The sequence below is a fragment of the Saccopteryx bilineata genome, chromosome 1 (genome assembly GCF_036850765.1).
Source record: "Saccopteryx bilineata isolate mSacBil1 chromosome 1, mSacBil1_pri_phased_curated, whole genome shotgun sequence".
NCBI lineage: Eukaryota > Metazoa > Chordata > Mammalia > Chiroptera > Emballonuridae > Saccopteryx > Saccopteryx bilineata.
Genome location: NC_089490.1, coordinates 142,339,962 through 142,366,058, shown reverse-complemented (window position 1 = coordinate 142,366,058; position 26,097 = coordinate 142,339,962). Strand labels below are relative to the sequence as shown.

The 26,097-nt window shown below is 46.0% G+C and overlaps 1 protein-coding gene across 9 annotated transcripts in view; it reads right to left on the bottom strand.

The window, feature by feature from the left end:
- EPS15L1 (epidermal growth factor receptor pathway substrate 15 like 1) overlaps window positions 1-26,097 on the bottom strand; it is a 127,184-nt gene that overhangs the window by 20,922 nt on the left and 80,165 nt on the right. For 8 of the 9 annotated variants that reach the window (XM_066270920.1, XM_066270929.1, XM_066270966.1 and 5 more), the window contains 8 exons: window positions 24,409-24,570; window positions 23,610-23,807; window positions 21,951-22,115; window positions 16,267-16,390; window positions 14,873-14,923; window positions 13,287-13,423; window positions 6,942-7,002; window positions 6,083-6,165 (listed from right to left, as the gene is read on the bottom strand). In XM_066270920.1, the coding sequence (XP_066127017.1) occupies window positions 6,083-6,165; window positions 6,942-7,002; window positions 13,287-13,423; window positions 14,873-14,923; window positions 16,267-16,390; window positions 21,951-22,115; window positions 23,610-23,807; window positions 24,409-24,570 (981 nt within the window). The remainder of the gene's footprint in view (window positions 1-6,082; window positions 6,166-6,941; window positions 7,003-13,286; window positions 13,424-14,872; window positions 14,924-16,266; window positions 16,391-21,950; window positions 22,116-23,609; window positions 23,808-24,408; window positions 24,571-26,097) is intronic. The other variant, XM_066270994.1, reaches the window with a different exon arrangement.

Genomic DNA, 26,097 nt, shown 5'->3' with positions numbered 1-26,097 from the left:
GCTTTCCACAATTGCTGTTAGCCCTGGTCAACTGCAGCCTGAAAATATTAAATGGGAAATTCCAGAAATAAACAATTCTTTTCTTCCCCACTGAGAGAGAGAGAGAGAGAGAGAGAGAGAGAAATATCAACCCATTTTACTAGTTCCATTTTGTTGTGTGCTCATTGATTGCTTCTCGTGTGTGCCCTGACCGGGGATCAAATTCACCACCTTGGTGCAGCAGAAGGATGCTTTATCCAACAAGTCACCCAGCCAGGGAAGAAAAACAATTCTTAACTTTTAAATTGTGCACCTTTCTGAGTAGCATTTCCATGCGGTAGATGCTCCCTGCCCATTAGTCACCTAGTAGCCGTCTGGATGATCAGATCAACTTTCATGGTATCACAAGGCTTGCGCTCAAGTCAACTTGATTTTACTTAATAATGACCCCAAAGCACAAGAGTAGTGATGCTGGCAATTTGGACTTGTCAAACAGAAGCTGTAAAGTGCTTCCTTTCTTTAAGTGAAAAGGTATGCATGTATAGCAATAAACATAGTATCTATAGGGGTTTAGTACTGTTCATGCTTTCAGGCATCCACTGGGTCTTGGAAAGTATCCCCCAAAGTAAGGGGGAATTACTGTAGTAGAAACAAAAGGAGCCTGACCTGTGGTGGCGCAGTGGATAAAGCGTCGACCTGGAAACGCTGAGGTCCCCAGTTTGAAACCCTAGGCTTGCCTGGTCAAGGCACGTATGGGACTTGATGCTTCCAGCTCCTCCCCCCTGCCTCTCTCTTCTCTCTCTCTCTCTCTCTCCCCTCTCTAAAATGAATTAAAAAAAGAAAAAAAAAGAAACAAAAGGAATTAGTGAAAACGGGGGGGAAACACTAGCATTTTCTTTAAAGAGCAAAGGCAAGGAGACGTGGGGCACGGCGGGATGGGCTGTGCACAGCAGGAGATGGAGGCAGGGCACTTTTAGTTCTCCCCCATTGGGGCAGGCCTAGGGACAGAAAACAGGAACACAGGTACATCGGTGAGACTTCCTCAGTTAGGCAGAACCAGCAAATGGCTGGAAAAGTAGGGAGAAGTGCCTGCCTCCAGTCACCAGGACTATACTGTGTGGCAGCCCCTGCTCCAGGATCCAGTCACAGGGACAAGGATTTAGCTTCCTCTGCCTCTGGTATGTAGTCATAGACAGTATTCTCAGGTGGGGGAGAGGCAGTTAGCACACAAGGAGGAGGGGCACAGAGAGGCTTCTGCACACTCAGCTGACCCCCTGGGTTCTTACTGCCAGCGTTCTGATGCTGCCTGTGTAGGAGATGCTGACTCTATGCTGATCCTTTCACCACGTCTTCCCCACGACCTTAGGATAAAATCCTATCATCACCACTTCCATTTTACATACAGGAAAACTGAGGCACAGAAAGACGATGCAGCCCGTCAGTCACACAGCACCTCAGTGGTATAGTCAAGGTGGGAACCCATGATGTCCACCTCCTGGGCTAGGGCTCCTGGGCCCTGCCCTAGGCTACTGGTGTCCTTTCTCCCCATGGTAGGTGTCAGGGCACATTCTGGGCAAAGCACCCCTGTCCTCAGTCCTGTGAAGAAGACATGCAGATATAGATAGAGGAGACCAAGGGTCAGTGGTTAGAAGGCCCTGAGGAAGATGGGGATCTGCAACTCCTCCAAACAGACTCATTTCTCTCCAAGACCACCTTCCCTCTGAGTGAGCAGGGCTGCCAGGGCTGCTGCAGGGCAAGAAGGTGCCTTCCTCTACAGCTGCTGCTCCCTTCTCCCAGGATCTATGGTTACTTGTTCTTTCAGATACAAAGGAGTCTCCTGGCAAAATCTGATGCTCAAGTTTCTGGAACTTCTGCCTGGACAGGCTGCAGAGCATGGTGGTCAGGGGTGGGGGCTGGAAGCACAGCCCTGCCACCAACAGCCTCAGTGCCTCAGCCGTCTCATCTGTGAAGTTGACAATAATGACAGGACCTAGCTCATAGGGCTACAGCCAGAACACAAGAAGGTCATATGTACATCGTTCCAACTGCTACCGGACAAAGTTGGCACCAAGACAGCGTGGTTATTATCATGCCAAAGATGTGGACATGATTACAATTCTTTTTGATGCCACAAGAATCTGCAAACACTCTATCAGTTTCTGACACGTTATATCTGTTGCTCCCTGTTATCTACAGTTTTTCCAGGGCAGAGCCAGCATGAGAACTGGGATGCAATGTCGCCCTAAAGCTTAGCTCTGTTTTTAAGTGAGAGGAAGGGAGACAGTGAGAGACTCCCGCATGCGTCCCAATATTCACACAGCAATCCTTGTCTAGGTCCAATACTCAAATCAATCGGGCTATCCTCAGCACTTGGAGCTAATACTCAAACCAATTGAGCCACTGGCTGCAAGAGTGGAAGAGAGAGAGAAGGAGGAGAGAGAGGAGAAGGAGAGGAAGAGAAGCAGATGGTTGCTTCTCATGTGTGCCCTGACAGGGATTAAACCCAGGGTGTCTATACTCTGAGCCAACACTCTGGCTACTGAGCCAACCAGCCAGGGCCTTTAAAATGGATGACTTAGGGCCTGTTGTCTAGGAAAGAAGTTTGGGGTAGGGGCAAAGGAGAGAGAGGGAGGGAACATTAGTGCTTCTGCCTCTGCTGTTCACAGAACACCCCTCACACATTTTCACCACAACCTGAGACAGACAAGCAGGAATCAAGACCATTTTCCTAGCAAAGACAGCATGATGGGCCTAGGTCGCCATATGGACCCCAGTCCTAGTTCTGTTCTTGGGGCAATGCATCAGTTCTAGGGAAAGGGCACAAAGGGATACCTGGAGCTCTTCAGACACCCCCCCAAGTATCTGGTGCAGAGCACTCTCACCCACCTGACCTGTGTGTTGCAATTACTCTCCTGGCTGGCTGGGGACACCACCAGGGAAGCCAACTCTCCACTCCCTCTTCTGTTTCTGTTTAAACACACGCAGCCAGGAGGCTTACTCCCACACGAAAGGGTTCCAACCGTAAATGCCTGGTCCACCCATAGTAGTGAATTATATCATTTCCAACACCAAAAGCCTGTGTTATTTCCGAATCCCAATTTTCACAACTTCAAGTTTTCCAAAAAGTCTCCTTTAGAACCCGACTCATTCCTCCCCAGGCTGTGACTTCAGGGAAAGTTGCTATTTTTAGAAGGGTTTCAGTAAAGCTGGTAGGGACTCTCTGGGCTAGCCCAGAGTGAAGTGTGCTTTAAAAAAAAAAAAAAAAGACAAAGTAACTACTATGAAAAAAGAGCAGTTCTAGAAGAAATATGTTTTGGGTTAAAATAAACAAACCCAAAAACACAGTCTTAAATAGAAATGCCCAGCTTAAAAAAAAAAAGAAAAACAACTGAAAATGGGCTAACCACCACCTAAATATTTCATAGATGGCCTGTTCTCAGGAAGAGAGGTAAATTAAGCTGAAGGTCTTGTTTTTGCTCAGATGCTCCCTGAAATCTATTTGGGGGAATTTGTTTTGAAAGCAAGGTAACACAGGCTTGATGCTGTCTAGGAAAACCTTTAAGGGTCTGGGGGGACTCAGCCAGGAATGCCAGCCTGAAGAAGCCCCAAAAGCATCGACTGGAGTCTCATCACTCAGCTAAGCCGAGGGTGCACAGCCGTGCTCAGCTGGGGAAAAGACAGCAATGTAAAAAGAAAAAAACAAGCCAAACACATACACACACACCCTCCTGCCACTCTACTTTCATTTCCTTCAGCACTTTATTTATACACATGATATTCTTGAAAAACAGAAAGGGAACCAAAAAGGAAACAGACCTATAAGGTTAGGGCTTGGATTCAGCAGGACCAGTGGCGTGAGATCAGGGGCAGATGGGATCATGGAAACAAAACAATGGGGTCCTGGAGACAGATTTTCCACGGCCCATCCAGCTCTGTCCCACACGGAGCTGCCAACAGGAAGGGATGCTGGCGATGCAGTCATTAAGTGCACGTGTGTGTGTGTGTGCGCGCGCGCGGCTTGATGGGAACATAAGAACAAGGAGAGGGAAAGTGCAACTTTAGGTTAGAACAGGAAGAAAGACCAAATGGCCCAGACGTGAAACTGCCTGGATCTGGGGTCTCTGCAGCATCTGCCTGGAGGAGGGAGGGGTGGCCATTCCTGCCATCAGGGCTACCAGACTGGCCACCCTGCCTTGGCCCATACAGCCTCTATCAGATACTCAGATACTTATTAAAATGAGGGCCTCCCTTGTGCCTTCATCCTTGTTCTACTTGGACTACTGCTAGTTTTCATTACCCCTGCCTCTGGGCCAGCCCCCTGCAGAGAGATAACCCACTGTGACAGCTTGAGAATCCAGTACAAACCCTTCCTTGGGGATTGCTGCCACCATGTGGCAGTAGTTTTCTGATTTCAGGGGATGGTTTCTCAACCATGCTAAGCAGGGACAGAAGCTGAGGGCACATAGCTCCACTGAAGGAGTTGTGGGCACATGTCACAGCCACTAAAGCAACAAGCAAATGTGAGAGGCAATCTCACCTGGTGCCTTCTGGCCAATCCCAGACAGCATCCCAACTGTCAGGGTCACAGAGTTTCCATATGAGGGATATGAAGGATAGGGACCCATTGCCTCCAGGCACTAGAGAAGAGAGGCCACAAGGCTAGCACCTCTGAGCTCCCTCCTGTGGTGGCTGATGAGCACATAGACACTCTGCCTCTTCCAGAATCTGCATTTGATACCTTGACAGTTATGCTCATGTGCTTCTTTGAAAACCTAAATAGAATCTCAAATGCTTCTCAGAAGCTACACACCACAATCACACGTTGCTAACCATAAGCGCTCAGCGCCCAGACAACTGTGTGCTCCTAGGGCTGAATGAACATGGAGCAAGCAGCAAGCAGGACACCCCGAAGAGCTGGCATGGTTAGAGTAGTGGCAAGGATGAGCAGGGTGCTCCTCACTGAGAGTGCATGGTTCCCACATCCTCCAGGGGCTCCCTCCCAAGTCCCCTCTGAATCATCTGTTTGTGAGCCCTTCCCCAAATAGGATGTAAAATAGGAGAACATCAATGTATTCTGTTTGTGGCCACCTCCATTCCCACCCCCACCCAGGGATGTACTTGGGCAGGAGGCAGAAAGAACGAACAAAGAAAGCAGGGTTCTACTGCTCTGTGGCTGCAGACTGTATCGTGTGAGGCTCTTTATCTGTGAGATCTGCTGTCACCTGCCCAGGGCAGCAGTTGGGGGGGGGGGGTGCCAAGGAGGAGCAAAACACACATATGTGCTGGACACAGGATTTGAGGCCAAGACAGAGTATGCCGAAAGCTTTTCTTCCTTCTTATTAAAGAAACACATGCTCATAGTAAAAAACAAGGGGCTCTAAAGATTACAAAAAAGAACAGAAGACCCTCAGACTGTTGCCTTTCCCATTTGCCAAGACCAACATTTTCAACTTCTTAGCAGTTTCTTCTGAAATTTACCTCAGTAATCATAGACTTCTACCGTTAGTTCTGGCTCTGTCCATTTTGGACATGATCTACTGCCTGACTTCTTGCTATATTCAAGGTTCAGCTCTAACCACATTTCTCCCCCAAGGCCCTCTTGACAGCACTCTGACACTACCTGGTGCTATATCCATCTTAAGTTAACTTACCTAGATCCACAAAGATACAATGTCCAGCCCAACAATGGCATGAATGTCATTTGTCTTGAACAGTTTGTTTTTCACCTGTGGATTTAGTCACTAAACTCTCACTTTCCAAACCCTTCTGGGGTTCTGTCCACAGATAGCTCCAGACACCCAGACCACTTCCTTTGGACACCTCCCACCTGCCAGCCTGTGGCCCATGGTTCCAGCCTCAGAAGAGATTGGGGGCCCAGGCAGTTTAGCTCAGAGGAAGGGAAATGGGTCTGATCACAGTTATAGGCACTTTCTAGACCCTGTCTGCTGAGTCATGGCCTCGTGTGAGGATGCATGTCAGTCTGACAAGTAAGAGGAAATACACACGTGGCATTAACAACTACACCTGGCATCCGTGACAAGACCACAACAAGAGGCACAAGGACTCGGGTAGGGGCATGGGTGCTCCACGGGAGGGGCTTTACCTTGGACATCTGGCTGAAGTCGGCAAAGCCCTCAGTACTACTGAAGGACCCACTTCCAAAGGGGTCTAAATTTCCAAAGAGACCTGCAAGCAGCACCAAGAGAGGCAGAGTTACAGGGCATCTAGGACATACCTCCTGGGGTCAGAAGTGTTGCCTCTCGGTAATCAACAACCCTGGAAGCAAGAGATCCAGGTCACATTTGTCTGCTGGGGTCATGCATCTGGATGGAGTGGTGCCTGCTGGCCCACTGGTTCAGGAGGGGATGTAAGAGAAGAAGAGCCATTCAACAGTGACCCCACCCACACAACTGATATGGGGGTGGTCACCTGTGAGTAGAGATTTTTGCTAAGCTTTCTCTTTGGTGGGGCGATTTGCCTACAGTAATAACCCCCACGCCCACCTATGATATTAAACTGTATAAACAACAAGCCACCTGCCAAGCAAGGCAGCAGGACCAGGCAAAGGTCTATTCCCAAAAGCAAGGAGTCTGCAAATGTTCCCCTCCCTTGATGCACTAACCAGTACCCTCGATCAAGCTTTAGATTCTTTTTGGAAAAAATCCCAAGGCACAAACCAAAGATTCATACAGAAGAATAAATAAAGAGAAACTAATAATGTTGGTGTTGTTATTGAATTAATTCCCACTCTACAGCTTCCCTTCCAGAAAGACGCCAGCATCTCCTTGTGAAGATGAGCAGCCAGGTGGTGGGTAGTGAAGGGGCGGGCACACTCTGACTGGGTACCACTGACTAATGACATAATAGCTGGGGATATACCAGTTTGGGAAATGAAATCATTAGCTAGATGGGCCCCTTCCACTGTCTGAGGAAGAGTCATAGAAATAAGCCATCAGTCTCACCTGATCCTTTTGAGGAGACACTGGAGGATGAAAAAGGATCACTGGATTCAAAGGGGTCAAGCTGAGTGAAAGAAGAAAGGAAAGAGTGAAAAGCAGTTTGTTTGTTGCACCCTCCATTCATTCAACCACAAATTTTCTTGACATCTACATGCAGTATATCTGGTGCTAGGCCCCAGGGAGGATAAAACCATTAAAACTAAACCCCAGCACAGTAAAACCTCAACAGACTGACGCCCTCCTGTGGGTAACACCTGTAAACTCTGAACAATACACAATAACAACAATAAAACACCAACCACCTGAAGGCTTAGGAAGGAAACCAAAGCAGGAAGGCTTTGGAGGAAAATTGAAACTTGGCAGAAAAAATAGTACAGTTGACCCTTATATAACGTAAGTGTTAAAGGGCACTGACTCCCCACACAGTTGAAAATCAGTGTGTAAATACAGTTCACTCTCTGCATAAGCTGACTTCAAATCACAAATCAAAATTACAGATGAGCCTGACCAGGCGGTGGCGCAGTGGATAGAGCATAGGACTGGGACGCGGAGGACCCAGGTTCGAGACCCTGAGGTTGCTGGCTGAGCGCGAGTTCATCTGGTTTGAGCAAAGCTCACCAGCTTGAGCCCAAGGTCGCTGCCTTGAGCAAGGGGTACTCAGTCTGTGTAGCCCCCGGTCAAGGCATATATGAGAAAGCAATCAATGAATAACTAAGGTGTTGCAACGAAAAAAAATAATTCTTGATGCTTCTCATCTCTCTCCATTCCTGTCTATCCCTATCTATCCCTCTCTCTGACTCTCTCTCTGTCACTGTAAAAACAAAACAAAAACAAAAACAAAAGTTACAGATGACCCATGAACAATGTATAAGTGGAATAAGTGGACCCACGTAGTTCAAACTCACATATTGTACAAGGTTGAGTTTTCTGTTTTGACAGTTATAGTCTAAGGGAGACTAAGACTTTAATGAAAAAAATACCATCTTCCTGCCTGAAGACCAGAGGCCTGGGATGACTACACACATGGGGGAGGGACAGGGATCCAGAAAGGAGAGAAAGAGAATGGAAGCCCCAAATTCCATGATCAGCTCTGCCCAAGTCTCAGACTTATTCCTGCAGACTGAAGGCAGCCTACAGCTAAGGCCCATGGGAATGGAACCACAGGTAAGAGAGGGAGAGTTTGAAGTGTAAGTCTCACCAAAGTAATGGCCTAGTGAAACAAAACCACTCAAACTCTTTGAAGGAGTGTAACAGAATCCAGTGTCCACAACAAAGCACTCACAATGCACAGGATACATTTCTAAATGATTTAACATAGGAGAACCAGAAAAATGTGGCCAACTCTCAAGGGAAAAGACAATCAACGGAGCCAATCCCAAGGTGACCTAGATGTTGGAATTCTCAGAGGATGACAACTTTAAAGCATCAACAACTGTGCTCAATGAGATAAAGGAAAATACATTTGGATAAAAGGGAGATCTTAGCAGAGAATGGGAAACTATACAAAAGAAACAAGTATTATATCTGAAATAACTTCACTAGGTTAACTGAACAATAAGTGATGGAGAAAAAGTGAGTGAGGTTGAAGACAGTTCAGTAGAAATTCCCAGTCTGAAAAAAAAATGAAAACGGCTTCAGGAACTTGGGGGATCATTAGCAAAAGGTCTAACACAGGGGTCCCCAAACTACGGCCCGCAGGCCGCATGCGGCCCCCTGAGGCCATTTATCTGGTCCCCACCGCACTTCCGGAAGGGGCACCTCTTTCATTGGTGGTCAGTGAGAGGAGCATAGTTCCCATTGAAATACTGGTCAGTTTGTTGATTTAAATTTACTTGTTCTTTATTTTAAATATTGTATTTGTTCCCGTTTTGTTTTTTTACTTTAAAATAAAATATGTGCAGTGTGCATAGGGATTTGTTCATAGTTTTTTTATAGTCCGGCCCTCCAGTGGTCTGAGGGACAGTGAACTGGCCCCCTGTGTAAAAAGTTTGGGGACCCCTGGTCTAACACATGTGTAACCATAAACCCATAAAGAAAGGAAGGAAAGGCAATAGAATAGAAAAAAAAATGCTCAAAGAAATAATGGCTGCAAACTTGCAAATCTGGTGAAAGACATAATTTATAGATTTAAGAAACTCAGCAGCCCTGGCCAGTTGGCTCAGTGGTAGAGCGTCGGCCTGGCGTGCAGAAGTCCCGGGTTCGATTCCTGGCCAGGGCACACAGGAGAAGCGCCCATCTGCTTCTCCACCCTCCCCCTCTCCTTCCTCTCTGTCTCTCTCTTCCCCTCCCGCAGCGAGGCTCCATTGGAGCAAAGATGGCCCGGGCGCTGGGGATGGCTCCTTGGCCTCTGCCCCAGGCGCTAGAGTGGCTCTGGTTGCAACAGAGCGACGCCCCGGAGGGGCAGAGCATTGCCCCCTGGTGGGCAGAGCGTTGCCCCTGGTGGGCGTGCCGGGTGGATCCCAGTCGGGCACATGCGGGAGTCTGTCTGACTGTCTCTCCCCGTTTCCAGCTTCAGAAAAATACAAAAAAAAAAAAAAAAAGAAACTTAGCAAACCACAACCAGCATACACACAAAGAAAACCAAATCTAGTCACTTCACAATCAAACTAATGAGAAGCAAAGATAAAGAGAGGCTCTTTAAAGCAGTCAAAGAAAACAACACATTACATCAGTGGTAGTCAACCTGGTCCCCACCGCCCACTAGTGGGTGTTCCAGCTTTCATGGTGGGCGGTAGCGGAGCAACCAAAGTATAAATAAAAAGATAGATTTAACTATAGTAAGTTGTTTTATAAAGATTTATTTTGCCAAACTTAGCAAAAATCCGACATAAAGTACTTGGTAAGTAATTATTATTATATGCTTTAACTTGCTGTAACTCTGCTTTATAAATTTTATAAAGTAAAGTTACTTCCCCACTTTATAAATCACCATTACTGTGGAACCGATGGGAGGTTAGAAAATTTTACAACTAATAGAGATACAAAAGTGGGCGGTAAGTATGATATAAAAAGGTTGACTACCCCTGCATTACATATAGGGGAGCAGCTATCAGAAAGACTGATGACTCCTCATCAAAACTACTAGATCAGGCACAAAGATCCTTCCAGAATGACAACAAAGTAGACCAGATTACCAGAAGTGCCAAGGAAAGTTGTTCAGGCTGAAGAAAAATGATAATGGAAGGAAAGCCAGATCCTGGGAAAGGAATAAAGAGTGCTGGAAATGATAAATCTATGGGTAAAAATGAAAGACTACTTCTTGCTCTTCAAAGATTCCTTAAAGTACCATACAATGGATTAAAGCAAAAATTATAACACTGCCTTATGGAGTTTATAATACATTTAGATGTTTTATATTCACAAGATAGCTATAACATAAGAGATGCTGCTGGATGAGGGGAGGTGGATAAATGGACCTATATGGTTGCAAGTTGTCTACATCTTACATTAAATGATATTAACTCCAAGTAGCCTATAAAAAGTTAAGAGTGTATAAGGTAATTCCTAAAGCAACCTCTAAAAAATAATGAAAAGAGGTATAGTGAAAAGGCAAATAGATATAAGAAAATGAAATTTTAGAAAATATTCAAATAATCCAAAAGAAGGCAGAAAATGGGCCACAGAGGTACAAAACAAAGAGGATTAAAAGCAAGCAAATAATAAAATACTAGATTTAAATCTAACCATATAACTACATTATATGTTAAGGGACTAGACACTCCATGTAGAAGGCAGAGATTTCCAGACCGGAGAGAAAAGCAAGCCCAACTACATACTCATCTCAGAAGACATCCTTCATCACTTCCTGGCCTTGCTAAGCTCAAGTGTGAAAGACATCCTTCATATATTAACACCAAATAGACTGTAAGTAAATTAATGAAAAATATAGATGATGCAAAGAATAAGCAAACAAAGCATAAAGTGGCTACTTTAAATGTATGATAAAATAAATTTTAAGACAAAGGTATAACCCAAGGGAAAAAAGGAATCCCTTTTCAATGATAAAAAGGTCACGGCATCAGACAAAAATCATACATGTATAAGTACCTGACAGAGCTTCAAAATGTAGGAAGCAAAACTTGACAGAATTAAGGGGAATATAAACAATTTCATGATCATAGGAAACTTTAACACCCTACTCTCAGCAACAGAAAGAGCTAAACAACGAACATAGAAAAGACACAGACAACCTGAACGATATTATCAACCACTTTGATTTAACTGGCATTTATACACTATGACACCCAATTGTATGCAATATGCTGACCAACACAGACCATAAAATGAGTCTTAATAAATTTAAAGAAGTTAAAAACATACAAATATATTCTCTAATAACAACAAATATTAATTAGAAATCAGTATCATAAGACATCTAAAGAGAAAAACCAAGTATCTGAAAATAAAACAATGCATTTTAAATCATCCATGGTTCAACAGAGAAACTAGAAAATATATTAAAACTGAACAATTAAGATACAACGTATCAAAATGTGTGAAATGCAAGCTAAAGCAGAGGAAACTCGTCACTTTAAACACATTAGAAAAGAGGTCTGAAATCAATGGCCTAATGTTGACTCATAAGATGTTAGAAACAGAAAAGCAGGAAGGAAATAATAAAGAGCAAAAACCAGTGAAACAGAACATAAACAAGAAAAAACTAGCAAAGCCAAAAGTTGGTTTGTGGGAAAGATAACAAAACTGATAAAGAGAGGACAAATCATCAAAGCCAGGAATAAAAAAAGGATCCCAGGACAGGCCCTGTAGACAGAAATGTTACAAATGAACCCCTGCCCTCGGGAACTCCAGGTCTGGTGGTGCAGACTGATGGTCACCGAGAAGAGGAAAACCTGGGGATGTATACGATGGAGACAGAGATGCAGTCCAGAACACTACGGGGGGCTACAGGCCACCCTCACATACAGCTAGTGCTCGACTTACGACCACGATTGGTTCTGACAGACCAGTCGTAATACGATTTGGTTGTAAGCTGAGTAGGCTATATGTACAGTACTGTGAAATGATGTTATAAAAATCTTTAAGTCATATTTTATCATAATTTTCTTTCATTATTGTTATATATTATAATTTTCTTTGTTCATTTTATGCCATTTGTATCATCTCTACACCATTTTTTTTCTTATTTTTACATTTGTCAGGTTTAAGTAAAACACTGCATTACCAGTACAACTGGTTTAATATTTGCAAAGACAATTTCCTCTTGGTAGACATCTTGGGAGGGGTTTGATGAAAAATATCCAAGACACAAAACACAAATTGCTGTACCGAGTGGGGATAACAGTTGAAATGGTGCACGCGGAGATGGTAGTGCTGCCGGAAGCTGGTCCGCACTGTCGTATGCCCAGCTGGGCAACGCTTGCGCTGCCAGACACGGAGCAGTCATGGCTAGCGATTGTGGTCGTAAAGTCGAATGGTCGTAAGTTGCATAGGTTGTAAGTCGAATATATTTGTAGTCACAAAAATTCTCTAGTCAGTCACAAAAAATTGCTTCTGCGTTTTAAATCCTAATTTGACCCAAGTTAACCCAGTCTGAATGCTGCGCTAAACACATGGTTTAGTAGATGCTGGGGAGGTGAAGGGCGGTAGGCACACACGTTTGCCTCCATACACTAAGGGTGGCCAGGCTGCGGCGCTGGACTTCCTCCTGCCATGACCGGGCCCAATAAGGCAGTCTGATTCCAATGAAAGTATCAGTGCTGTGCACTAAGAAGACAGCAGGGGTGGTCGTGCAGAGGCTGGGCTGGTGTGTGGAAGCGTGTGATGCTTTGTTTTGTTTTACCTTTGTTGCGAGACAGAGCAGCAGTGGGGGCAGGGACAGAGCAGAGAGCTGAGCAGGGGAGCCTGAGCTAAAGCCAAAGGGCACAGAAAGGGACAGAGCAATGAGAGCTGTTCAGGACACTTCTGTCGCCTGATCTGGGCTTCCTGGACCACTGGATGTGACATCCTGCTTCATGAGACGATCCTTGCAGGGACCCACAGGGATCCTCCTGCTGTCTAACAATGAGACTTGGCCCATGACCTAGCTCCTAGAGAACTGCCCAGCCTCACACATTCAAAAATTGTCAGGCTCAGCAAGCATAGTTCAAATGATGGGGTCCTGACTCCACCCACAGGGAAAGATATAGGCGGGCTGCCCTCACACACGCACAGTACCCACAGGGAAAGATATAGGCGGGCTGCCCTCACACACGCACAGTACCCACAGGGAAAGATATAGGCGGGCTGCCCTCACACACGCACAGTACCCACAGGGAAAGATATAGGCGGGCTGCCCTCACACACGCACAGTACCCACAGGTAGCATCTCCGCCTTTCCACGTCACTCACCTTTGAAGGTAAGGAAGGGTTTTTCGTGAACGGGTCTGAGGTAAATGGGTCATTCTTTGTCTGTTTCTTAAAGAAGTCATCAGAGGCAGAGCCATGGAATGGGTCGCTTTCTTTAAAAGGATCTCCTCCAAATGGATCTAGAAAGTGTTTTTGAAAGTGGAAAAGAGAATGCGCCATGAATAAACACTGTTTAGTAAAGAAGTTAAATGTGAGATACAGAACTGATGCCATTTAGATGAAATTCTATAGAAAAGGTAAAAACCATAGGGTCAAGAGCAGATCAGTGGTTACCAGGGACCCGGGGGGGCTGGTGTGGCACAAAGGCACCTTTCAGGATGATGGAGATGTTTGTCATCCACATGACTGTACTCATTTGTCAAAACTCATCTTGTCATACACTTAAAATTGGTCAGTTACACTGTGTATAAATTATCTCTCAATAAAGCCAACTTTAAGTAATAAAAACAATGTGGGCAAATCCATAGCAATGGAAAAGCAGATGAGTGGTTGCCAGGACCTGGGAAAAGAAAATGGGGAGTGACTACTAATGGAGAAGGGGTCTCATTGTGGGGTGACGGGAATATTCTGAGACTAGATAGAGGTAGAAGTTATAGAACATTGGGAATGCACTAAATGCCAGTAAATTGTTTGCTTTAAAATTGTTAGTTATGTGACTTTTACGTCAGTAAAAATATAAACAACAACCAAAAAAAATAGCCAGAGGCCCTGGCTGGTTTGCTTAGTGGATAGATCATCAGCCCAGTGTGCTGACATCCAAGGTTTGATCCCTGGTCAGGGCACACATGAGGGGCAACCATCTGCTTCTCTTCCCCTCCCTCTCTCTCTTCTCTCTCTCTTCTCCTCTTGTAACCAGTAGTACAACTGGTTTGAGCGTTAGCCCCAGGCGCTGAGGATAGCTTGGAGGATTTGAGCATGGGCCCCAGATGGAGGCTGCCAGGTGGATCCCAGTTGGGCACATGAGGAAGTCTGTCTCCCCTCCTTTCGCTTAGAAAAAGAAAATAAATAAATAAAAAAGGCAGAGTGATCCCAACACACCAACCACAGTGTGTTCATGCCCTGTGAATGTGGGCTGCAGGCATGGTGACTGGAGAAGGGGGAAAGCCACATCACCAGGAGGGAACAAGATGCCAGGCTTTCATGCAATGCAGATGGCTGTCCATCCTTCCTAGTACACATTGCCGCCATTCCTGGGATGTGCAGACAGATGTCTTGCCAGGTGCAGATACTACACAGGACCCCCTGAAACTGCCACAGGTGACACAAACAGGCACAAGTGCCTGAGTAGCTGTGTGCAACAATCACCTGGCACCAGAAGCTCCTTTTCTAGTTCTGTTGGGAGACTGGCAACAAGGGCACCAGACTGTGAAACAAAGTGACAACATCGCTGCTGGTTTTCTTCAGAAATGAACCAACCTGCTGCCATGTGGTGGGGGACCTGGTGGAAGAGACTGGAAGGTATTCTCCACTGCCCTCAACTTGCACTAGGAAGGGGACTATTCTAAGGTAGGAAGGGGACTATTCTAAGGTTGCGTCCACAAAATGTATCTTTTAACAAAGACTTTTACCTGTGGAAGCTGTCTGCTGTTCTGCGAAGGGGTCATTCTGGAACGGGTCACCTAGATTAGGGGAGAGAGGAATGCTTAGCTCTACAGTAAAAATGACTCTGGCATATCAAAGTGGGAGTGTGGGGAAGGCCGCTGGCTGAGGCAGTTTCTCATGGCTAGGACATTTAAGAAAAATGAAAGGTGTTTTTGGTTGCTTAACATGGGGTAGAGGCCCTGGCCGGTTGGTTCAGTGGTAGAGCGTCGGCCTGGCGTGCAGGAGTCTCGGGTTCAATTCCCGGCCAGGGTACACAGGAGAAGAGCCCATCTGCTTCTCCACCCCTCCCCCTCTCCTTCCTCTCTGTCTCTCTCTTCCCCTCCCACAGCCAAGGCTCCATTGGAGCAAAGCTGGCCCGGGCGCTGAGGATGGCTCCATGGCCTCTGCCTCAGGCACTAGAATGGCTCTGCTTGCAACAGAGCAACACCCCAGATGGGCAGAGCAACACCCCCTGGTGGGCATGCCGGGTGGATCCCGGTCGGGCACATGCGGGAATCTGTCTGCCTCCCTGTTTCCAACTTCAGAAAAATACAAAACAAAACAAAACAAAACAAAAAAACCCACCCACCCACACACACACACAAAAAAAAAACATGGGGTAGAGTCAGAGAAAATGTACAAGCCAGGATTCATTCTTCTGTTTTTACACCATGTGTCACTCCTGTGTCTCATCTCCCCTTCACACCCCTTGGCTTACAAGAACAGGGCACCCTGGCTGCCCCAGTCCTCAAGCACGTGGTCTGCCCTGGAGCCACAAGGAGCTCAGTACAGCTGAGCCTCAGGAGCTGCCTGGTTCACCCAGGATCTAATGTGCTTCACTTGAAATCTGAAACTGGAAAGGCTCCCAATGCCACTCCCTGCCTTGGCATTTTTCTCAATAATGTAGATAGCCTTCCTGGAAATACTGTATTGCTCTGGGGGAAAAAAAAAATGGAGAAATTTAGAGAATAGCTTGTTTCAAAAATTTTTGTTATTTTTGACTCTTGTGTGGTTCTGGGTAAACTCACCAGTTAAGACCTTAAGTTTACATGGGGATAAGTCATTAGGTAATCATTAGTGTATCTGATTATTTTACCAATCCTTGGAGTGGAGTGAGGAAGCCACCCACTAGTGAATGGAAACTGAGGTGCAAAAAGTCTAAAGGCCGAGCAAGCCACGAGCTCTTCCCGACACACCCTGTAAGCCTCAGCTCTTTAGTTAACTGGGTAAGGTGAAAATTCAGGCCCAGGAGACTCAGAGAATCTCTTTCCTCCTCCATTTCAGAGGATGATACCCCCCAAACTATCCTAGTCACTGAACAACCCTAAAGGGCACAAACTGAACAGCCTTTCAGTGAGAGAGTGGGAGCCAGGAAAGGTACCTTTGAAAGGATCAGCTCCTTTAAACGGGTCGGATTTGAAGGGGTCTTCTGCCTGGAAAGGATCCGGATGCAATTCTTGGGCATTGTTGCTAAATAACAAGGCTTTATTTTTGAAAGGATCATCCTAAAATTTTGTGGAAAGACAGGACAGGGATTTTATTTCAGATTTAAAGCAAAGTGCAGAATTCCAGATCTAATTCATAATTTTTCCTTTAAGTGCTATGACTCTAAAGAAAATTTTTTAAAAAATCAAGGAAGATAGACATTAATAATATTGTGTCAAGCCCTGGCCAGATAGCTTGGTTGGTTAGAGCACCGTCCTGAAGCACTGAGGTTGCCGGTTCAATCCCCAATCAGGGCACATAAAGAATAGACTGATTGATGTTCCTGCCTCCCTCCCTCTCTCTCTCTCTCTCTTCCCCTTCCTCTCACTAAAATCAATAAATAAAAATGAAATAATAACAACACTGTGACAACAGTGACTTAGTTATGACAAATGTACTATACAGCAGTGGTCCCCAACCTTTTCTGGGCCACGGACCGGTTTAATGTCAGAAAATATTTTCACGGATCAGCTTTTAGGGTGGGACGGATAAAAGTATCACGTGACCAAGACAAGCGTCAAGAGTGAGTCTTAGACGAATGTAACAGAGGCAATCTGGTCATTTTTTAAAAATAAAACATCGTAGCCCTGGCCGGTTGGCTCAGCAGTAGAGCGTTGGCCTGGTGTGCCGGGGACCCGGGTTCGATTCCCGGCCAGGGCACATAGGAGAAGCACCCATTTGCTTCTCCACCCACCCCCTCCTTCCTCTCTGTCTCTCTCTTCCCCTCCCGCAGCCAAGGCTCCATTGGAGCAAAGATGGCCCGGGCGCTGGGGATGGCTCCTTGGCCTCTGCCCCAGGCGCTAGAGTGGCTCTGGTCGAGGCAGAGCGATGCCCCAGAGGGGCAGAGCATCGCCCCCTGGTGGGCAGAGCGTCGCCCCTGGTGGGCGTGCCGGGTGGATCCCGGTCGGGCGCATGCGGGAGTCTGTATGACTGTCTCTCCCCATTTCCAGCTTCAGAAAAATATAAAAAAATAAAATAAAATAAAACATCGTGCAGATTTAAATATAAATAAAATGGAAAGAATGTAAGATATTTATTCTTTCTCTGCAGATTGGTACCAAATGGCCCACGGACCAGTACCGGTCTGTGGCCTGGGGGTTGGGGACCACTGCTATATAGGATGTTAATAACAGGGGAAACTGGGTGTGGGTATATGGGAACCCTCTGAACCACCTAGACAATTATTCTGTAAACCCAACACTTTTCTAAAATAAGTTTATTTAAAAATCATTGTGTGGAAGCATCCCAAAGATCCACTGATGATGGATGAGTGAATAACAAAATGTCATATGCACATACAATGGAATATTATTCAGCCTTAGAAAGGAAATAAATTCTGACACCTGCTACAACATAAATGAACCTTGAGCATATTATGCTGAGTGACATAAACCAGTAAAAAAAGGACATAAATTGCACAATTCCACTAATACAAGGTCCTTATATTAGTCAGAAAGTAGAACAGTGGGTGCCAGGAGCTGGGGAAAAGGAAGATGGGAACTTAGTTTTTAAAGGGGACAGAGTTCCAGTTTTGAAAGATAAAAAGCTCTGGAGATGGATGGTAGTGATTTCTGCACACAGTGTGAATATATGTGAATGTACTTACTGCCACTGAACTAGACACTTATAATGGTTAAGATGATAAATTTTGTTATGTGTATTTTACCATAATTAGAATTAAAAAAATAAATCTCTGAGACAGAAAAAAGTCATATTTTTAGAAAGCTCAAAAAAGAGAAAACATAATAAGCCACTCAACTGCAACACAAGACTCTTCAAAGGCGTGCTCTCCCTCAGTCATCCTCATCTCAGAGTGTGTGGGCATTTAACACATGCTGTTTCCACACTGAGAAACATGCTGGCTATTTACATCCTGAGAGGAAGTGAGTACTTATGCAGTTAGAACTACTAGAGTATATACACTACTTTGCATTTTTTAAAGTGCTTATTTCTAGAAACAAACATGCATATTTAAATCAGAAGGAAAAAAGACTTGCTTTTGAAGAGCACATTTTTATAGTGGAAGAGGCATGAAAGGGAGGGTGTGCAATATACCTAAAGGAACAATGCACTTGCTTTAGATATACTGAGTGTATTTTGGTTACTAAAAACACATCATCAGTGGAAACATGAAGGTTCCACTGTGACATCAAAAAGCACAACATCCTCACTGACTCTGGTGAGTGTGTGGGCATCTACGGAGCTGGGCACATGAATCCATCATTCCAACCAACCAAAACCAAACCAAAGAGCTGGAGCTTCAGTCAAAATACAAACAGTGGTTACGGAGAAAAGGCACTGAAGATGCCAAAAGAAGATTTCTGACAAGGCTTTTTATCACATGGGCTGGTCCACCTGGGGGACAGGATGGGTCTTCAGAGGCGTCAGGCTAACAGGAAGCCATGCGCTTTGGAAAAATGAACCAACAACACCCCTGGCCTCTGATGAATATGAAGTAATTTTTCTTACCTGGGAAAGATTATCTGGAGCCTCCAGCCCGGGTGAAGAAACCTTCCCAACGTGAGGAAACCATGCCAGGTTCTTAGGCAAGTAAATAGAGAAGTCTGCGAGCCCCACGTCTGGTGGCAGAGCGCAGTTCCTAAGGACATTGTGGTGCTAATGATGGCAAGATGGGTGCCCAAGGAGCACCTAAGGGGGCTCTTAGACACAGATATATGATGGAGTCTAATCTAAGGAAGTCAGGAGGCCAGGGGGAAAATAAGCCTCTTGAATTGTACCATGGGGCAAGGTACCTGCTCCAGAAGGCTCAAGAGGGATGACAACACGGATGAAGTAGGGAGTTAAGAACGACAGCTTGGCCTCAGAACAGAAGCTCCTATTTCATTTTTAATTGGCATTGATTTACAAGTCAGTTGGGTTTCTTGTTTTGGTTTAGTCTTTTTTTTTTTTTTTGTAATGTTTTCCCTGATTTGAAAGACTGCCAAATACCAATGTAGAATGGTAGAGAAAAGGCTGATTCTGGGGACTCCGGCCACGAGCACCCTGAACTGAAAGTCAGGTCTGCACTCTGTCTCAGAAGCAGGCACTCTGTACCCTGAGGCAGCCACTGCTCCCTCTCATTCTGAGAAGCCTCAGAAGACCCCAAGAGGGTTAATGTGTTTAGGGTAACCACAAGGGATTTAGGAGTCCATTTCACAGACTCAGAGCAGACAACTAGATTTCCCCTGGTGCAGAGACACCATAACCTCCCCAGCCATGAGAACTGAGCCATCTGCCAACTTGGGAGATGCGAATGTAGCAGACCAGCATGGGGTGAGTGATATGTCCCTTGGCAGAGGTAAAATACCTTCAACAGTAAGTTCATTGACCAGTCTCAAATTTTGTGCCATGAGGGTATCAAATGGGTTTGTGACATTCCTTCCCTTTAAACTGGGATGGGCAACAGGGTGCTAGTGGACCAACTCTCTAAAAAAAGGGCCTGATAGGCAGCTTCTACCAATTCCCATGATGTAAATATTCACATTGTGGCCAACTTCAAGTTACCAAAAGTTGAACAACCAGCTTATCAAATTCTTATTTAATAATCAGCTCTGGAGTATAACACTGGCTCCTGTGTGCTGCAGGTGCTGGACACGACAGACAACCCAGCCTTTTCAGGAGGAGTTCTCATCAAATCTTAAGTCTGGGATGACTTATAACCTACTGTCTACTGGACAAGCTGGTCGGGTATTGCTGTCAAGGGTAAAAGGCCAGTATACTCTTCATCCAATGAGAGAAAACATATACTGTAAGTATGGCTTTAAGAATCCTGTGTCTCTTGGCAAAGTAACATAGTGTAAGCCTAACACTAAACTTAGTAATTTTAGTCAAGGTGCCCAGGCTTAGAAAGTTCTAGGTGCAGTTCTGTGGTTACACTAATCTTGGTTACAACCCTCACTTCCACACCCTTGAAGAGAACTAAGAACTCTCTCCCCTGGAGCAGTCTTAATATGTTAAGGAGTAAGTAAAAAGCTCTCTTTAAAGTGTTTATTAAAAAATGCAAACAAACAAAAAAATGCTTTAAAAACTGTATTTGTACAAGATAAATAGTTCTTCTTTTGGACACAGGTTGTGTTTCTATGTAACATATCTGACATCAACATTCCAAGATGAATTGGCCATCATGTTCTGCTTGGAGGAACAAAAATAAAGAAAGGTAAAAACTTTGTGGGGAAGAGAAGAAATCACTGGCCACTTGCCAAATGCCACTTCAGTGCCAACTTTTATCCAAGGAAACCAATTTTATCAAAACCTGACAAAGGGTTTAAGGGCAAGAAGTTCCCTGAACTAGGACATAACCAGACAAGCCAAAAGTCAAGCAAGGGGCCAGTAACAAGTAAGAGCAGGGCTGCACAGCTGAAATGCACACTTGAGGGAGCCACCAAGCAGGAAATGCCACCCCACGCAGTTCATGAAGAATGGATGTTTGTAGTCCCCTTTCAAGATGACCATGGGCCCACGAGCAGATAGGGCAGTATCACCCATTTACAATTACATGAGAATGAGGACTCTGAATGGCTGAGGCAGGCAGTGATGGCCAGAGACAGGAGACAAATGAGAATACTGCCAGCAGATTCTACGTAATGTGTGGAGGGATGCTAAGCTTCTCCATAAATTCTTAGAACTGAGTACTTGGCTACTGAGAAAAGAACATGTTAAGGAATGAACATAAAGAGTCTTGAGTTTAGAGAGAGAAAGGCCATATTATTACAAGGAGGAAAGGAATCCAGGAAGCAAACAGGGCTGGGAGCAGAAGGAGGGGTCAGTGGGGAGCCCTGGAAGAGAGAGGTGCAGCGCAGGGTGAGCTGCTCAAGACTCTGGAGCAAAGCACAACAAAACCATTGAGACCAACCACGTCCCACCGGCGCCCTCAAGAGCACAGAGATGTTCTCCTCAGCCAGACTAAACTGGAAACAACACACACCAGGGCTCAGGGCTACAAAGGCAGACTCAGGTGGGAACAGTAAGATGGACAATCTGAGGAAAGAGTAACACCTGCTGGATGCCAGCAGCCTGAGAGCCCACAGCAACCTAATGGCTCAACAGCCCTCTGGGCCTTCATCAGGGCCCTGAGGTTCATGAGGTTTGGATTCAAGTGCCAAGGTTTCAAATATAACCAAAGTATCAGAACCGAGGCCAATCTGTAAGTAAGACAGAAATGTCCCAGGAGGGTCATCATTTTCTGGACTTTATCAACCTGTTTGATTTTCAAGGTGCTCCTTGTGGAAACAAACATACACATTCTCTCAGCCCCTCCATTACTAGGGTGTGGATTTCACAATTTGGGAGACTGATCCAAGTTTGGTTAAGTTTGGAAAGCCTTCCACATTTGGGTGGTTGGCCCATGGAGATGGAAGTCTTTAAAAAGCGGTTTTACAGACCATGTTTTGTCCCGATGGAGCATGGTCACACATGCCAGGCTGCAGGGCTGCTGGGTCCTTTCAAAGCAGCAATGAAAATGAAAAACACCCTGCACTTGGATAGAACAAGGCTGACAAATGCTGGATCACGTGGGAGGGGCACTCATATCCCAGTGTCGGACCTAATCCCAGGACTAGAGTACATTTATTCAACCTTTACCATGGTTGCAAAACTGCCCCTCTCTGTCAGGGAGATGCCCTCACTCAGGTCGGCTAAGCTGGTCAGGCTGGCGCCATGGGTCCCATCGAGCACCTCGTTGTATTGCTCCAGGCTCCTGTGGGCTTCCTGCTGGCTTTCCTGCAGCTGGGCAAGTTTGCTTCTTGCCTGCATAACAAAGACATTGCTTGCATCAAGCAGGGTTTAGAGAAAAAAGCTCAAGGAAGATTTTTCCCCTACCTTCCAACCCCAAGTGATTCACATGGGTAACTAAGTTACTCATTCCAAGGAGTAGGCGACCCATTGCCACATTTACAAGAGACTCCTCATAAACCAGGATGAGGCCCTCCTCATGGCCCCAAGAGACCACTTTGTCTCCGCAGCCCCTGAGAAAGGCATGAGTTCAAACAAATATTTGTTGATTCAGAACAAACTGAAACTGAACAAAACCCAGATTCACAATCTGTTCAAAGTGGTATTTCACAGTCATTCTCTTTCATGGGTTTTTTATTACCCCATTTGCTCCTTCTTAGCCTGGAGAAGGCATGTGAGGCCCAGGAAAGGAAGACAGTCTATAAGGTCAGACAGACCTTGGCATGTACTTTAAATGTCTCATACACACAGTGTAACCTCAGGCTGGTGACCTAACTTCTCCAAAGTTTCCTCTTCTCCAAAGTGGACCACTGGAAATGATGGTTAAGACAGAGACTGGCAGGGTGTACATTAATAAGGAGCAGCTATTGTTATTATCATCACTATAATTAATAACATCCACTTATGTCTTGACTCCTATCTAATTCTACAAATTCTAAAAGACTTAAAATATTCCTACAGATGTTAACAACAAAGCACAATTTGGGTATGAAATCTCCCCCTCGTACATGTTTGTGACCAACTTTTGTCTAAACTGGCAAGGAGAACAAAGAGCTCTATGTAGTCAAGAAAGGAAGCACAAATAGCCATTTCAATATTGCCGAGGGCACGTGTCACCCCCACTCTAGATGGGATACCCAAGAGTCAGCAGGGAGTCCCATGGCTGTCACATATGGGGAGAGGGAAAGAGATCTCCCTCCGCTGTTAAGCAGTGCTGTAGGTCACATGGCCTTCGCACTGGAGCAGAATGGGGCAGGGACGCCCAGGCAACTTGAAGAATTGGACAACGGCCCTGATTCAGCAATGTTCATTATAGGGCAGGGCCTCCCAACATAATAGTCTTTGAACTGCATGGAGACGAAGAAACTCTAAGATATGTCTCTGATTCTACTCTTGCTGTTCAAAGCACAGGCTAGAGAGTTCATTTCCTGAACCCAAGGCTCTCTCCTGATGAGCTGTTAATTTAATGCCCTTCATCCTGCCTCAGGCACTCCCTGAAAATGAGGTGCACTCAGGCAAGGAAGGGGAAAGGCAGAGGCCAAAGACAACATGATGCTAGAACAGACGCTAGAAGTTCTCAGCGCTTAACCTCCAGGCCAGCAGGACAGTTTCCAAGAAGAGAACCTAACACAAGTAAGGTGAGTGAGAGCAAAGGGAACAAGAGGCCTCAGGGCAGACAATTGGCCCCACCAGTCACCTATCAACATGAAAACTCATGGCAGCTGCTCTGCTTGGCTGAAGACCCCAGGCCAGACCCAGCCTGGGCAGTGCCCACTCCCAGGGAGGTACCTGGTTGATTTCATCTTGCGTGGACTTCAGGGACTTGATAATGGTTTCCAGTTGAACCTTCCCAGCCTGAATGCTCTGTTCCAGCTGAGTCTCTTCCTGCTGCAGCCGGTTCAGCTCCGATTTGGCTCGGTTCAGGTCATCCTCCTGAGACTTCAGGTCAGATTCCTGTGACTGGATCTGGGTCTTCAAGGAAGAAATCTGAAACAAAATGAAATATGGCTCCAAGAGAAAATTCTTAGTTCATGGTCCTGGAGCGAGCTAACCCAGAGAGGCCAGATGCCTGGCGTCCTGATTGGCCCTCTCTCCACACCCAAAACAAAGACAGAAACAAGGCAGACATATTCACCCCATGTGACCGACAGAAAGTCACTTGGGGATAAAGAGGAACTCAAGCTCAAGAGGGAACAAGAACAGGCAGCTTGTCTATTCCTAGGGGCTGAACATGCCTGTATGAGGCCTTAGGGGGGTTTACAATTTGCTGAGGCTACAGCCTCCCTGGTCTGTAATGAGCAGTGAAGACAGCAGAAGAGAGGTGTGCTGGAGCTCCATGCTGTTGGGCACTGGCCAAGGTGGTTTGTCCACACACATGGGTTCATGGGAATCAAGGCTATTCACTCCTATGACCTGGCAGGTGAGATTGAGGTTAGGCCCCAAATACATGGACACTTTTCCAAATGACATGTCCAACTAGTCTATTAAACCAGCAGGATTCTCCACATCATGAGTACAGAGAAGGTCATCATGAGTACAGAGAAGCCCTCAGGAAGCTCCCTCTATGTGCTGGGTACAAGGGACTCACCATCTGAGTCTCATCCTGGCACTTCTGCCTGACGTCACTCAGCATGTCTCGGAGCTTGGCCTTCTGCTGGTCCATTTCATCCAGGCGGTCCTGGGCATCCTGTTTCTGAGCTTCTAGTTCTTGTAAACTGCTTGTTTCACGGTCTAAGTCATTCTGTAATTCCTAGGGAAGGGTTTGTGAATTTACTTGAGACTGGTGAAAGTGTACCATCACAGCCTGGGCTAGAGCCTCCTGGACATCTGTGATCAGGGTGGCACTCTATACACACCCACTGTAAATGTGTGCATCTTGGCTGGGTGACCTGGCTCAATCTCTCATTAAATCCCTCAGCAAGGCCCTGGCCGGTTGGCTCAGTAGTAGAGCGTCGGCCTGGCATGTGGGAGTCTCCGGTTTGATCCCCGGCCAGGGCACACAGTAGAAGAGCCCATCTGCTTCTCTACCCCTCCCCCCTCTCCTTCCTCTCTGTCTCTCTCTTCCCCTCCTGCAGCCGAGGCTCCATTGGAGCAAAGATGGCCTGGGCGCTGAGGATGACTCTGTGGCCTCTGCCTCAGGCGCTAGAATGGCTCTGGTTGCAACAGAGGGATGCCCTAGTTGGGCAGAGCATCACCCCCTGGTGGGCATGCCGGGTGGATCCCGGTTGGGCGCATGCGGGAGTCTGTCTGACTGCCTCCCCATTTCCAACTTCAGAAAAATACAAAAAAAAAAATCCCTCAGCAAATATTTACTAATTGCTTAAGAAAGTCTAGGCACCAGGAGTGGGGTTGGGTCCCTAGCAAGAAGAGTCTCCAGTGGCCTGTGGCTGGGGGAGAAGTGTCACGTGAGCACAAATGAGCTGCGATAAAAGGTACAAAGAGACAGCACAGGCACTGTCAGAGTCATGGGGGGCATGGGGAAACCAGGCTGACACTATGTGGGTGGAGGAGACCCTAGTGGAAGCATCACTTAGGACGGACCCAAAGAATGAGCAGACAGCAGCCAGGAAAAAAATGCAAGAATGTGACTGTGTTATCTCAGACGTGCCCTGTGTTCACCAATCTCAAGTAAATTCAAAGATCCACCAGAGAAGTCTGGTGGAAGAGGCCACAGAGGGTTCTGAGGGGGCAAGGGGTATCCACTCCAGCTGGAGCAAAAGGAAGCAGGATGAGGGTGGCAGAGGCTGCACTGGCTTCTGCAGCATGAAGCCCCTGTAGGATATTCAAGTGTGGAAGTGGGACCTGCTGATTCTCCATTGCTAAAACCTCTCCAAGTCAGCTGTTCCTATAGAGATGGCCAGAGCAGGAATCCTTGGCTCCAAAAATCACACTCCTAGGAAAAGCATCCTAGAAATGTATATATAGAGTATGTGAAAACATAAACATCTGTAACAGCAAATTCATCAACAATGCAATCATCAACAATGCAAATTCAACCAGTAGGACACAGCCCACTGAGGGATCAGGGACGCTGCACCTCAAGCTCCAAGTTGCAATGTGAAAAGAACAAGGTATGTGACAGAGCATGTGATGCACCCTGGCATTCGTGTAAACAGGAAGAAGAGAATATGCGTAGATGTCTCTCTTACACATGCACAAGGGAAAGCCTCCTGGGAGCGAATTCAGTGCACTTCTGAGGGCCAAGCGGAGAATGAGAGGCTTCTCATCTTTGATTTTCAACCAGACAGCTGCCTATGGAATGTCTTATCTATGTGAA